This window comes from Sphaerodactylus townsendi, linkage group LG09, assembly GCF_021028975.2.
Source record: "Sphaerodactylus townsendi isolate TG3544 linkage group LG09, MPM_Stown_v2.3, whole genome shotgun sequence".
NCBI lineage: Eukaryota > Metazoa > Chordata > Lepidosauria > Squamata > Sphaerodactylidae > Sphaerodactylus > Sphaerodactylus townsendi.
Window position 1 is genome coordinate 70,891,105 of NC_059433.1, and position 15,408 is coordinate 70,906,512.

General features: G+C 46.2%; 1 protein-coding gene across 1 annotated transcript in view; it reads right to left on the reverse strand.

The window, feature by feature from the left end:
• The window catches only part of TG (thyroglobulin), a 188,198-nt gene that overhangs the window by 106,824 nt on the left and 65,966 nt on the right, over positions 1–15,408 (reverse strand). The window contains exons 25-32 of the mRNA XM_048508584.1: positions 13,188–13,253; positions 11,303–11,389; positions 9,790–9,927; positions 8,156–8,332; positions 6,724–6,835; positions 5,504–5,583; positions 3,740–3,883; positions 258–314 (exon numbers count right to left, since the gene is read on the reverse strand). Of these exons, the coding sequence (XP_048364541.1) occupies positions 258–314; positions 3,740–3,883; positions 5,504–5,583; positions 6,724–6,835; positions 8,156–8,332; positions 9,790–9,927; positions 11,303–11,389; positions 13,188–13,253 (861 nt within the window). The remainder of the gene's footprint in view (positions 1–257; positions 315–3,739; positions 3,884–5,503; positions 5,584–6,723; positions 6,836–8,155; positions 8,333–9,789; positions 9,928–11,302; positions 11,390–13,187; positions 13,254–15,408) is intronic.

Consider the following 15,408-nt stretch of genomic DNA (forward strand, 5'->3'; position numbering starts at 1 on the left):
CACCACATCACAAGGATCTTCATTGTGTGATTGAAGGTCAGCTTCTACAGCAGTCACCTTGGCGGGCCTAGTCCTTGGTCCAGCCCTGACTAGATTACATGTGTGCAATCCAGGGCTGTGCATAGGTGGACTGTTAATGAGGTATCCGGAGAGAATTTTGAGAGAGGCTTCTTGGGTTTGAAAGAAAATGGACCATCCACAAAAGAGAAAAACATGACATTCAGCGTTGCACCATTTATGTATTTTTGTCTCCTTACCATTTTCTTCTCTTCTTCCAGGTAGATGAACAGGTGGGCACACACCAGGAATATTGGCTGTTGGGGAAAAACAGAACATGTGAAGAAGAAGAAGAAGAAGAAGAAGAAGAAGAAGAAGAAGAAGAAGAAGAAGAAGAAGAAGAAGAAGAAGAAGAAGAAGAAGAAGAAGAAGAAGAAGAAGAGGAGGAGGAGGAGGAGGAGGAGGAGGAGGAGGAGGAGGAGGAGGAGAAGGAGGAAGAGAAGGAGGAGGAGGAAGAGGAAGAGGAAGAGGAAGAGGAGGAGGAAGAGGAAGAGGAAGAGGAAGAGGAAGAGGAAGAGGAAGAGGAAGAGGAAGAGGAAGAGGAAGAGTTGGTTTTTGTGCTCCTTGTGAGGTTGGTGGGGCTGAGAGAGCTGTAACCAGCCCAAAATCACCCAGCAGTGTTCATGTGAAGGAGCAGTGAGACAGCTGTTTGCAAAACGAACCCACGATGAATCTCTGCCATCCCTCAATCCATTATAAAGAGTCCCCAAATAAATTTATAAATGTGTCTGAATGGGGCTAGCCTTCCCAAGTAGCCATGATGGAGCGGGATGCTACCATAAAAGCCACAGATGTGGAAAGATGTGGAAAGATTGATGGGGGGAGTGGAAATTGGATATAGAAGTTCCTGACCCTAGAGTCTTGATAGTATTGAGGGAACTACCAGGACATACATCCTACTAAGGTAGGTTTCTGCACAGCTGCCTCTTGTATGCACAGTGCTCTACAGTGGGAAATCTGTACCTTTCAAGTCCAGTCTTTTGGAAGCTGTACCAACAGCCACCTTTACTAACTTGCTCAATGCTTCATATTAGCAGACAGCTCATACGCAATATGACTATTGCAGGTTTCGTGCCTCATGGACAATGTTTATGACATGCTCTCATTATATGTTTGTTTATTACCTTTATATCCAGTTAAATAATCACAATATATCTTTATGAATAATCTTTATGAATGGTTTATGAAGTATCTATTGAAATTATACTCAAACTAACTGCTTATACCTCATTGCCTTGTATCCCTATATATACAGTCATTGTTTTTTAGGCTTGGCTGGCCTCAAATTTTTCAGTATTGGTTTGACTGTATATATTTGCTGATCGGTTTAGAGAGCTGGCCAGATGGCTGGGAGGGATGCATGTGACTTGGTAAGTCACAGGTTGGGCTGACTCACGAGTAAGTCTCCCCAGCTGCAACCTGTTACACTTTGGTCTCCCCTTCCTCTGAACTCCCCCCCCCCCCCTACACACACACACTTGAAATTTCACTAGTAGGGTCTTTGGAACAGATGTTTTATCTGATTTGCTAGGGCAATTCAGTAAAGCCACATTCATATTTCCTGCATAAAATAAGTAGAAACAAGCCTTCATTTTATTCTGCTGCTATCAGAGGGTCAGGATCAGGGCTACCATTTTGTGATTTTCTTGAGTCAAGTAGAGCTTGAGACACTCCGCCCAGATGCCTGCAGAAAGCCGCTGCGGTCAGCTGGCTATTCCAAACCAAGTTATTGTTGGTCAAGATAATTAGACTGTCAAGGAAAAGATAAAGGAACTATAAACACTATCTGGGAGGAAATACGAGGCCTACAGGAAAAAGCCACCACCGGGCAAGATACTAATTAGATGGCTTGAGATATAAAAAGATGACCAGCAGGTTAACTGAGTTCAGCCACCCGGAAAAATGTAAAGTTCTTCCAAGCTGCAGATGGCCTTAGGACTTGGAAGTTACACAGAGAAAAGCTTTTCTGTTTCAGACTCAGAGAATTAATCGGTAAGTCAAGTGCACAAACTACTAAGAAATAAATGGTTTAATACTGTCATAATGGTGCTGTTTGGGGGAGGGGGGATTTGCTTTCGCTTTTGCAGGTTCAGTGTAATCACTTCTAGCTGTGGCCTTGCAGTTCTGCGGCTGGGAAGAGACTGCAGGCTGGACAATGTGAAATATGTCTGCTTGTCATACGAGGGTGGGGAGACTTCACTCATATTATCGAGAGTTTGGCGCGCTTTCCGCCAGAACTCTCTTCGTATGTTCCTGACATGTCTGCAATAAAAGCCTTGAACCCATCGAGTGAATTATTGTCTGAATGGGGAATCTGACAAATACAGGAACAATCAGGGGTAATTTTATCATTAAGCAGAGGGAAGTGACCAGTGGTGGGATCCAAAAATTTTAGTAACAGGTTCCCATGGTGGTGGGATTCAAACAGTGGTGCAGCACCAATGGGGCTGGGCGGGGCGCAATAGGGGCGTGGCCGGGCATTCCAGGGGCGGGGCATTAATAATTTCTCTGTTACTGTAAAAAACTCTTACTGTAAAAAAAAGTTCCTAATTTCCAGCTGGTATCTTTCTGTCCATAATTTAAACTCATTATAGCAAGTCCTATCGTCTACTGCCAACAGAAACAACCACTTCTCCTCTAATTGACTGCCTGTCAAATACTTCATACTTTCAAATACTTAATTTTGTTTCTAGAAATCAAAAGAAGGAGACTTTCCTTAAACAAGGAACTTTACCATATTTCTAAAACATGTTTTTAAAACAGCCCAACAGGGAGAATTATCCCGTTTTCAACCTTTGCTAACCAGCCACATAGGAAACAACAGGACTTCATGATTTTTGGACCTAGTGGAATTTCTAACGGAAAAGCAGACCCAATTAGTAACCCGCTCTTGGCACACACAAATAATTAGCAACCCACTCTCGGGAACTGGTGAGAACCTGCTGGATCCCACCTCTGGAAGTGACCCATCTCAAAGGGCAGTGCCATTCAAGGGCAGCGGGGTTGCAGCTTGTCCCACCAATTCTGGCTATCTGAAGCTTTCCCCCTTTTTTGTTTTCGACAAGCTGTTTTCAAAAGTCACGCGCACACACATTCAGAATCCATGCCGATTTTTAAATTGTGTGCGGGTGTCTTCGAAGACGGCTGATAAAAAAAATAAAAAATGGAAAGCTGAATATTGATGGAATCGGAAGAATGAGCTCAGTACAAACATGTACTTTATGGGCTGGAAAGGCGCCCAATGGCAGAGCCTGAAGAGCAAACATCCCAGGGAGAATTTCGCCTAAAGGGCTGCAGGCACGGGGAATCCCTGCAACATCATAAAATGGCGGGCAAGAGAGCTTTAAACTCGGATGGGAGGAAATGGCCAGACGGGAGAAAAAGCCTCTTATTCCTGTGATGCCTTTTTTGTCTGTGCTGCCCAGGAAAAAAAAAGAGTCATAGTTGTGTTGTGCGCAATGGGCCATTATCAAAACATTGGTTTTAATTTTTGGTTCACATGCAGTTGCTTCTGTGGATGACGTTGTAAAGGCTCAGTTCTGAACCAGAAGAAAATCTGAACTGGCTTCCCTGGGCTTTCCCTTCAAGTTAATCAAAGAAGACAGACTGTGCGGAAACAGCCTTTATAATCTTTTTAAAAATGTTATTCAAATACTGGCAGATTGTTAGATTTCCTATTTACCTCCTTTTTGGTACCAGCCAAAGGGGTGGCTCCTGGCTTCCGTTTTCAGAGATGAACAGTTTGAAACACTCCAGACATTTCTCAGTTCTTCACTGCAGGTTTGTATTCCCAAACTATTCAAAATCAGGCACAACACTTGGCCATCTGCAGAAAGGAGAGGGATCCAGGGTAGTCACTTCGTAAGTAATTAAGCACACAGACTGCAGGCCTACAGGGCAGAACTTGGCTTCTATCTCATCATCCACAACGTATCTAGATCTCCATATTTATATGATCTAAGGCTTTCATGGTCGGATCAACCGGCTGTTGTGGGTTTTCCAGGCTGCGTGGATGTGATCTGGTAGTTTTTGCTCCTAAATTTTCACCAGTATCTACAGTTGGCACCTTCAGACCATGGCCACACAGCCCGGAAAACCCACAACACCCAATCCCCACATATGCGCCACAAAACACAAAAGAGAAATATACAGCTGTCAAGGGTTGTGATACTATGGTCTTTAGAGGGGAACTTGCTCACTGTCCTAGATAGGCTCTCTGACAAAATCTGGCACAGCAGAGAAGCTTTCAGGTTCAACAAAAGTTAGATCAAGCAATCTTTTAGTTATCTGACAGTAAAAATAATGAAAGGCAGCTGTGGAAGAGTAGCTAATTTGATCACTGAAGTGGTATACAGAGCGGGCTCATCTATGTAACGCAGAGGCAGTCGCGGAGCTATAAGGGGAAAGGGGTGCGCCATGCACTGGGCGCATGCCTGGGGGGTGCAAAAATCGCCCCCAGGCCCCTCTCCCTTCCCTTCCCCCAGCGCCCCCCACCCCCAGTGGCTCTCACCCACCCCCCTACTAACCTTAGTTCCTTTCCTTTTTCAAAACTTTTTCAGGCTGCGAAGGGCCTGTTCTCAGTAAAAACGGCCTGAGGCACTACAGTTCCCAGGAGACCTTGGGGCTCACAAGGTCTTCTGGGAACTGTAGTTCCTCAGACTGTTTTTACTGAGAACAGGCCTTTTGCAGCCTGAAAAAGTTTTGAAAAAGGAAAGGAACTAAGGTAAGTGTGGGAAGTGGGAAGGGGGGGCTGCGGGGAGCGCCACAGGGGGCACCGGGGGGCATGGGGTGGAAAATGTAGCATGCACACCGAGCACAGTTTGGCCCAGCTACGCCTCTGCGCAGAGGGGTCGTATGCATCATTTCCCTGGTCCAAACAACTGAATTTAAAATAATGGCTTGTAGCCGTCATGCCACTTCTTAACCATTCTCTGTGTTAACCAAAGTTACGGTAGTTTCTTGGGCACGCAACTCTAGTGACCTTGCGTGTAAATAAAACCACCATATCCTTTAGGATCTAGCTAGATAATCATGTCACACATTGGTTGGGGGTCCCTTGACCTGACTCACAGTCACATTTACACAGGGGGCTAACTTCTGAAACTGGTCAACTCTTCAGGGTGGCTTGAAGCACTGTGAGCATGGGGAGGGGGTGGTCCCAGCTTTCATCCCACGCAATTTTTTCCTAGCGGAAACAACTACGGGTGACCTATTTGCCTCTTCCTTGGGCTCCAAGTATCCTGGGATTTTATTTATTAAGTTATTTTATTAAAATATTTATTTCCCCTTTTTCCTCATGGTTCCAGCAGGCTTACAAGGATCACGCCTTGGATAGTGGTGGCTCGTGTAACATGTCTCGCAGAATTAGGCCTTTCACTGAATAAGACTAACAGAGCTGCAAGCTATCATGGAAACATAAATGTCTTTCAACCTCAGTAATTAATACCTGCTCCTTGAGAAGTATTTAAAAGTCCAAAGCCCGTGCAACAAGGATCTGCATCACACAAGTGCTCACAGTCCAGGAACCTGAGGAAAAACAATTTGTTTTAAAAAAAAACAAAAAGAAGAGTTGGATTTATACTCCACTTTTCTCAACAGTCAGGAGTTTCCAAGCAGCTTACAAACTCCTTCCCTTCCTCTCCCCACAACAATCATCTTGTGAGGTAGGTGGGGCTAAGAGTTCTGAGAGAGAACTGTGTCTCTATAGATCAGCCATTCTCAACCAGGGTACCGTGGTACCCTGGGGTGCCGTGAACATGTCCCGGGGGTACCGTGGCAACACTACTGCCCCCCTCATTTTTGTGGTGTCTCCCACTGGCGCCAGCAAGGACATGGAGCTGGCCCATGGGGCAGGGCCTGCCACAAGGTCAGCAGCCACCACCACCCCCAGTGCTTCCCTTCACCCTGGGAGGGGAAGGTGGGGTGTGTGGCAAGCAGGGGCAATGGGAGGGGAAGGTGGAGGGTGGCGGCAGGGGTACCGTGAGATATGAAGAGTGAGGTCAAGGGTACCCCGACCTCGAAAAGGTTAGGAAACACTGCTATAGATACACTGTCCTGATAATGCTACACCAAATTGTAACCAATGGAAATATCTGCTTCTGAACATACCTTTAAAAATATCGCTACCTTATCTGTCTCACTCTACTAGCCAGAGGCGTAGCTATAAGGGGACAGGGGGTGCGCTGTGCACTGGGCGCATGCCAGTGGGGGCGGAAAATTGCTCCTGACCCCTTCCCCCCTTGCTCTGCCCTGCCCTGCCAGGCCTAGCCCCACCCCACCAGCCTGACCTGTTTTCAGCCAGTAGAAAGCTGTTTTCAGCCATGTGAAAAAGGTAAGTGGGGGGCGAGGAGGGGCCGCAGGGGAAGGGGGTGGCACCCAGGTGCCATTTTCTCCCTGTACGCCTCTGCTACTAGAGTAAGAAGAACCGCTGACTGCTGTGTTTAAGACAACAACATTTGTGTTAAAGGCTGTTTGTCCTATGAGGCGAGGAATGCAGACTTTTCAAGACTTGAACTGAAAGCACAGATAACAGCGCCGAACCAGCACTAGGTCGAACATTCCCCTCAGTTCTTTACTTGGCCTTTGCTGGCATGGCCATACTAGGACTCATTCTGGCTTCACCATTTCCCCCTTCACTCACAAACCAGAACAGAAAGGAAAACTGACCCATCTCCAACAGCCTTCCCAGTCATATCCATCTTGTTTCTCACAGAGATTCCTGAAACTTTATGGAAAGGTAAACGAGTATAAAAGTTCTTCACGCTTCCTCCTAGAGAGACTGCAAAACAAGGAAGAAAGACAGAAAACGATTAAGACTGGGCTGGCTCCAGTTCCATGAATTCTCATTTATTGATGGCAAGCATAAGAAAGCTGTTGACTTATAATGTCAGAGCTGAACACATTAAAACAGACAAAGCATTATGTCCCACAACACACATACATCATGCCCACAACTCCCCATTCCCTTCCCAGAAGGAGGAAGGTGTGTTCTCTCTCTCTCTCTCTCTCTCTCTCTCTCTCTCTCTCTCACACACACACACACACACACACACACACACACACACACACACACACACCCCAACCTCAGATGGTGAGAACTGGGATGAAAACTTTTCAGCTTCCATACACACACACACCCTGCAGATGCAGAGATAAAGGCAGACTAGTACAGGGAAACATTCCCAGGCCTGCTTAAGCAGTAAGCATTCAGTAGACAGAAATATGGCAGTAGGCATTCAGAAGACAGAAATATGGCAGTAGGCATTCAGAAGACAGAAATATGGCAGTAAGCATTCAGTAGACAGAAATATGGCAGTAGGCATTCAGAAGACAGAAATATGGCAGTAGGCATTCAGAAGACAGAAATATGGCAGTAGGCATTCAGAAGACAGAAATATGGCAGTAGGCATTCAGAAGACAGAAATATGGCAGTAGGCATTCAGAAGACAGAAATATGGCAGTAGGCATTCAGAAGACAGAAATATGGCAGTAAGCATTCAGAAGACAGAAATATGGCAGTAAGCATTCAGAAGACAGAAATATGGCAGTAGGCATTCAGAAGACAGAAATATGGCAGTAGGCATTCAGAAGACAGAAATATGGCAGTAGGCATTCAGAAGACAGAAATATAACAGTATGCATTCAGAAGACAGAAATATGGCAGTAGGCATTCAGAAGACAGAAATATGGCAGTAGGCATTCAGAAGACAGAAATATGGCAGTATGCATTCAGAAGACAGAAATATGGCAGTAGGCATTCAGAAGACAGAAATATAACAGTATGCATTCAGAACACAGAAATATGGCAGTAGGCATTCAGAAGACAGAAATATGGCAGTAGGCATTCAGAAGACAGAAATATGGCAGTAGGCATTCAGAAGACAGGAATATGGAAGTAAGGATTAAGTAGACAGAAATAGGGCAGGACCCAGGCTACGACACCAGAGGGTCATGACAGAAGTCTGAACAGCAACGCATAGAACTGATTCACAGAATTAACTTCTCTACCATGTCACCTTTCATTTTAAGAGCAGAGACAGTGGTTCACTCTTGCAGAGATACAGCTGTTATGCGGCTGAAGGTGACAGCCTACACTCACCAGTTTTCTGAAATAAAACGTTTGGCTTCCGGGGGAGCACAGTGATGCAATTTTCAGGGATGCTGTCGATGATATTATCACACACCTGAGCCACAGGATAGAGGGTGCAAGTAAAGTATGCTTGGGTCGTAACGCTCGGAATATCAGCTAGATGACAGAATTCATCTTCTGCACAACCTAGAAAGGACAAGAGCCGCAGAAAGTTGTTGTTACTTGCAAGTGTCTGCCATAACCAGTCACGAAAGGGTTAACATTTGTTTGTATGTAAACAGGATGCTGAAGTCGGTCTGCAATGAGTTGACCTATTTATTAACTATTGGTCAGTCAGATAGCCAATGCAAACATCAGTGTTTCCCAACCTTTTTGAGGTCAGGGTACCCTTGACCTCTTCATATCTCATAGTACCCCTGCCGCCACCCTCCACTGTCCCCTCCCATTGCCCCTGCTTGCCACACACCCCACCTTCCCCTCCCAGGGTGAAGGGAAGCACTGGGGGTGGTGGTGGCTGCTGACCTTGTGGCAGGCCTTGCCCCATGGGCCAACTCCATGTCCTTGCTGGCGCCGGTGGGAGAAACCACAAAAATATGGGGGGGCGGTAGTGTTGCCGCGGAACCCCTGGGACATGTTCACGGCACCCGAGGGTACCACGGAACCCTAGTTGAGAATGGCTGGCATACATGTTAGTGAGAACATACATCAGAAAGTATAACGTTAACTTGTTTTCTTTGTTCTAGCACAGGGGTCTGCAATCTGTGGCTCTACAGATGTTCATGGACTACAATTCCCATCAGCCAATTGGCCATGATGGCAGGGGCTGATGGGAAGTGTAGTCCATGAACATCTGGAGAGCCACAGATTGCAAACTCCTGTTCTAGCAGAATAGACTAGAGTTGGCACATGGACATAGAGAAGTAGGATGTGTGGTCAAGATGTAATCTTAAGCGTACAGTTAGCATTGTAAATATGTAACACAGCAGTACAGTGCTGTTTCAGGGAGCAGTGCTGATGCTCAGTGCTGCTTCAGGGAGTCCAAGGTGGCCACCACATCGGCCAGCCATCAGATTTACCCCTACACCAGCGTAAGTGTCCGGCGGGGGGGTCAATTCCACCAGCGTAGAGCTGTATCACCTCCAGGAGTTGCTTCAGCATGGTGTAATGGCTAAGAGCAGGTAGATTCTCATCTGGAGAACCAGGTTTGATTCCCCACTCCTCCACCTGAGTGGCTGAGGCTTATCTGGTGAACCAGATGTGTTTCTGCACTCCTACGTTCCTGCTGGGGAACCTTGGGCTAGTCACAGTTCTTCCAAAGTCTTTCAGCCCCACCTACCTCACAAGGTGTCTGTTGTGGGAGAGGAAGGGAAAGGAGCTTGTGAGTCACTTTGAGTCTCCTTATGGGGGAGAAAGGTGGGATATAAATCCAAACTCCTCCTCCTCCTGTTCAGCGCCCCCCCCCCAAAAAATTGGGTTGTAAATGTATAAAACTGCTGACTAACTGTGCAATTCTTTGCAGACCTGGCTCAAGTCTAAGCCCAGTGAATTCATTGGGGTTAGACTGGAGTCAGCCTGCACAGATTTGGACTGTAATTAGTAGCAACAGAGTCTGTTCTCAAGAGATGGCAGATAGGTTATCTTACGTGTAAGACACCAGAGGCGAGCCTCCTCCACTGAGTACGTGTGCTTGAAGATCCAGTACTCTTGGGATGGAAGAGAACGGCGCTGGTCAGTCTGGATCTGGCTGTTTTCCATCAGGGTAAAGAGCTCCAGTGCAGAATCTGATCGATGCCAATTGGACAACCAAAAGAAAGAGAAAGTATTAAGTCAGGTGGAATCTTCTCAGAGAAGAATTCCATTGAAAGAGTACTAGAACCAAAGAAGCCCCTTGATGCTGAGCAAGCCTAGAACAGAACCTTCCTTGTAAAAAAAACAAAACCCTTTATTTATTTATAATTCAATTTATAGCTGCCCTTGAGGGAATCTGGACAATGGAGATGTGCATTATTGTACTGAAAGTCAGATTTAATTCCTTCTCCCCACTTAAAAGGGGAAACATTAAGATTCTTATATACTACTAGCGGGGCCCAGCCACGCGTTGCTGTGGCTTATTGTGGTGAAATGGGAAAGGAACAGTAGCAGCAAATCAATTGCAGAGGCCAGAAGTACGTGCTCATGCAAACACACAGCCTGATACTCTGCGATGTCATTGATGTGTGTGCCCGCATTCCTTGGGGGGGGGGAATAGAAAGGCACCCCTCCCACATATCTAGGCTGGCTGGTCATGATCCTTTACCTGGGAGTAAGTTTGGTTGGTGGCAATGGGTGTCGCTTCTGAGAAAACCCTCTGAGGGGCGTGACGCAGCCATTCAAAGTATGTCACGGTTGCTGTACCGAGCTTACTCCTGAGTAATGCGAGCCTGGTTTTCTTAACTGTAACCGCAGTATTCAGGGAATCTAGGGTGCCTGGCCCCTCCCTCTTGTCCCTTGCATGTCGCCTCTCACCTCTCTTTCTCCCTCCCTCACTTCTCTTTTCTCTGCATGCCACCCTCCCCTCCTTTCCCTCTCCCCTTTCCTCCTGGGCTAGGGTGGGTGGGTCATATCAAGATGCTGGCCCCCCGCCTCCCCTCCCTTGCATGCCACCCCTCACTCTGTCCCCTCTCTCACTTCTCTTCCCTTGCATGCCTCCCCCTCCGTCCCTTTCCTCTCCCTCCCTCTCTTCCCTTGCATGCCACCCCTCCCTCCCTCTCCCTCCCTTCCCTCTTTCTCGTGTGTATGTGTGTGTATGTGTTTCACTTCCACTCGAGTGACTGCCAACGTACTGTTTCCACTGCTCATATCTGGCCATCTGAGTGAACATTCTAAGCAGTACGAACATTCTAAGGGAGACAGTGACACACAGGCAGCTGCATGTCCTTCACCAGGGAGCGCCAGGAAAAAGGCGTTTCACCTGGGCCAGGTGTGAAATTTCAGGTATGTGAACATCTAAAAGCACTCTCGCCTGGCTGACTATAGTGACTGGGAATTTTCAGAGGAATTGGCCCAGTAGTTACTGAGGTATACTGTCATCAACAAAAACACTGTTAGCTTTATATATACATATATAGATTCCAACTTTTGCTAAGAGAAACACACTTTAGATCACTCTTGGTATACCTGTACCTGCCGGTATTGGCTCTGTCTGTATTGGGGCAACCGGAACATCGCACACACTGGATCTCACTCGAGTGACCATGTCAGAATCTAGAAGGCAAGCAAAATGAAATTTCAGACACTCCTGGTGCCCTTGAGTTATCTTGCGGGCCTTCCTATCCCTCCCTTCCCTCTCTTTTTTCTCCTTTCCTTTCTCCAGTGTGGTATAGTGGTTAAGAGCGTTGGACACTAATCTGGAGAAATGGATTTGATTCCCTACTCCTCCACATGAGCAGCGGCCTCTTATCTGGTAAACCAGGTTTGTTTTCCCCACAACTACACATGAAGCTAGTCACAATTCTGTCCAAACGCTCTCGGCCTTACCTATTCCACAAGGTGTCTGTTACGGAAAGGGGAAGGGAAAGGGAAAGGAGTTGGAACGCCACCTTGAGTTTCCCTACAGGAGTGAAAGGCAGGGTATAAACCCAAACTCTTCTTCTACTTATCCTCTTCCCTGTGTCCCTTCTTCCCTCCCTTTCTCATTCCTCCTCTCCTTTCTGGTCTCCATTTTATGGTTGCGCTCAGCAAGCTGGGTCAGAATTGAGCTGTTGCTTACATGCTCAAAAAGGTTGGGGATTCCTGGTTTATGCCCTCCCTGTGGGATTCTCACAACCAGCTCAGCTTTCTCAGTTCAGCTACTATAAAACTATGGCTGAATTCCCACTGAAAATTTAATTTAGATACAACCAAGTTTCAAAAGAATCGGCACCTTTTCATCCAGGTTCCAACATCCTTACTGCATCATGTTTCTAATGAAGACGTCTAGGCCTGCCCCTTGAGGGGGTGCCTGCTGTCAGGGGTGCAATTGTTAAACTAGCAGCACCCAAATTTCAGAGTAGAAGACTCTTCACCCAGGCTTGGTGAAGTTTGGTTCATGGGAGTCAAAGTTATGGACCCTCAAATGTGTAGCCCCTATCTCCTATCAGCTCCCATTGGAAACAATGGAGGAAGGGGCACCCCCTTTGAGTGTCCATAGCTTTGGACCCCCTGGACCAAAATTCACAAAACCTGGTTGGTATCAGTAGGAGGTTCTGCTGATGATACCACCCAGGTTTGGTGAAGTTTAATTCATGGGGGCCAAAGTTATGGACCCTCAAATGTGTAGCCCCATCTCCTATTACAGTGATGGTGAACCTTTTTGAGACCGAGTGCCCAAACTGTAACCCAGACCCCACTTATTTATTGCAAAGTGCCAACCCGGCAATTTAACCTGACTGCTGAGGTTTTAGTTTAGAAAAAAAAACAGTTGGCTCCCTCCTCTGCCCCACCCGCTCGAGCAGAGGCCAGCCTGCTCTAGCCTCCAGCAAGTCCCACGTGCACCGCTTTGTGCCTCTCTAGCATCTCTGCCTCCTCTGCGCCCCCCCCCCCAAGGCAGTAGCCACCCAGAGCACAGGCACCAGGCCTGCCAGCCGAGTCATCCCTGCTCACCACGGTGCGCGCATGTTGTGCTCAGTGGCCCAGGCTAGCCTAGATGTGTGTTTGTGTGTGGGGGGGGATGATTTTCCGCCCCCCACATGACGAACTCTGGTTGCGCGTGCCCACAGAGAGGGCTCCGAGTGCCACCTCTGGCACCCGTGGAAATAGGTTCGCCATCACTGTCCTATTAGCTCCCATAGGAATGTTTTTTTCAAAAAGGTGCAAATACAAGCAGGTCCAGGAGAATCCCATGATGGGGGGGGGGGGAGCGCCAGAAACGGGACTGATCTGTGTTCTGCGGTTCGGCAGTGGGGAGATCATGAGGAAACCTGGATATTTTGGGTGACTATCCCAGGATTGATCGCCAGTGGGAAATCGCCCTAAGCTGGGCAATCTTCCTTCCAGAAATAGCACTTAAAGAAAGAACACTCACCTCTCCATAGATAAACACGCTGGAAGCTGATGAAAGAGTTGTCCTTTCTTCCTTTCACCCCAGAAGCTGATGAAGAAAGGAAATATAATTTACTTCCTCATACAAGATGGCGGTCAACACAGTGACCATCACTTCCAACAGTCCTTCCTGCTAGGGATGAGCAGAGTTCTTAGGGTTTTGTTTATTTCTTTGTATGTAACTCTTGCTAATTTCTTTGTATGTATAGTGGGCAAAATGAAATCAATGTCAGCAAAAACACTATACTCAGGATATATACCCTATAAGAATCAAGTGAAAAAAAAATATGTAATGCATATAATCTAAGAGCAGATAAAGTATAAACAGATCAAAAACAGAAAAGATAATGGCAATCTGTATCATGTTTTTGCCTAGTGGAACAGCCTCCCTCCATCTGTCCGGACCCTGTGGGACCTTGGTGAGTTCCGCAGGGCCTGTAAGACTGAGCTGTTCCACTGGACTTTTGGGGGGTCGGCTGCTGAGGGTGCCCCCGGTCTCCTACCCTCCTTCCCTTGTTCTTTCTTTGTTTTACTTATGTGGCCCATTTTAGTGGGGACCTCTTCGGTTTTCCCGGGGGGGGGGGGTCGGTTTTAGTTCTCGGATGCTGGCTGTATTGCTTTTATTGGTTTTAATAAGGAGACAGGGCTTGTATTATATTTGTACTGGTTTTAACTTCCCCTATCTGTATATGTTTATTTGTATACCACCCTGAGCCCTCCAGGGGAGAGCGGTATAAAAATCCAATAATGAATGAATGAATGAATGAATGAATGAATGAATGAATGAATGAATGAATGAATGAATGAATGAATGAATGAATGAATGAATGATCCTCTTCTCATCACTGCAATGTCTTAAAGAAGACTGTATGAATTCTCCTGAAGGCAACTGTGTCTAGAGAAGACGACAGAATCTAATAATATTATAACTTTCACGTGCAGAAGTAAAATAAAATAACCAGTGCAAATGTTTTCAATCCTAGGCCAAGCAGTTCACCCCATCCATGTCCCACCCCCCATCCCACCCCCGAGCCTCCGGCTACTGTTGAGGTTCTTCCTCCGCCATTATTGCACTTCAACCCTGCTAGGAAACTCTTCCTGGTCAAATCTGGGCACACCAGGATTGAAGTGCAAAGATGGAGTGATCAACAACTTTTGGACTGGTTATCTTACATTTGATTTTACTTATACATGTGAAAGTAATAATAGATTGTGTAGTCCTTCCCAGACACAGTTACCCTTTGGAGAGTTCATCCAGTCTTCTTTAAGACACTGCGGTTCTGAGGATTACTATTATATGCCACACTTTTTCTATTTTTGATGCATTTATACTTACCTCCACTTATATGCATTAAATATTTGTTTGTTTGCACATGACAATGTTTTTCATTGCAAGCCATTCTGAACTTACCAGAAGCGCAGGCTTAAAATGTTTTTAATTCGGTGCGCTTTTTTTGTTTTTTTTAAACTGCTGGTATTTATTTTATTAATTAATTTATTTATTAGATGTGTATTCTCCCTATCCCTGTAGTGCTCGGGGCGGGTTACAACAAGATTAATAACAATTATTAAAAACATTTAAAATAACACCATACAAAAATTAAAACAACAATGCTATAAAATGTCCATTAACGATTTTACAATGTTAAAAATGTTAATGTTTTACAATGTTAATGTTTTACAATGTTTTACAATGTTACAAAACGATGTTAAGTTGTTAAAAAAAACAGATTGCGGGACATAATCCCCTCCAGAACCCTCCCCCTGCCCCGGAGGCCAAAAGAAGATGACTATATTCTATTCAATCCAGCTGGCTAGATGGTATATATAAAGAGCAGCAGTGGCGTAGGAGGTTAAGAGCTTGTGTATCTAATCTGGAGGATCTGGGTTTGATTCCCAGCTCTGCCGCCTGAACTGTGGAGGCTTATCTGGGGAATTCAGATTAGCCTGTGCACTCCCACACATGCCAGCTGGGTGACCTTGGGCTAGTCACAGCTTCTCAGAGCTCTCTCAGCCCCACCCACCTCACAGGGTGTAAAGTTGCTGCTTAGCCTTGGACGGTTTTCATCTGACAAGGTTGGCGGGACGCCCAGATTGGGGAGTGTTTCTAGTATCTGCAGTTTCCAGTATCCTTATCTTCTGTTTCTTCTGCCTGTCTGTGTGAAACTGTTTCAATGAGGTTTTCGGATGGGAACTACTGTTGT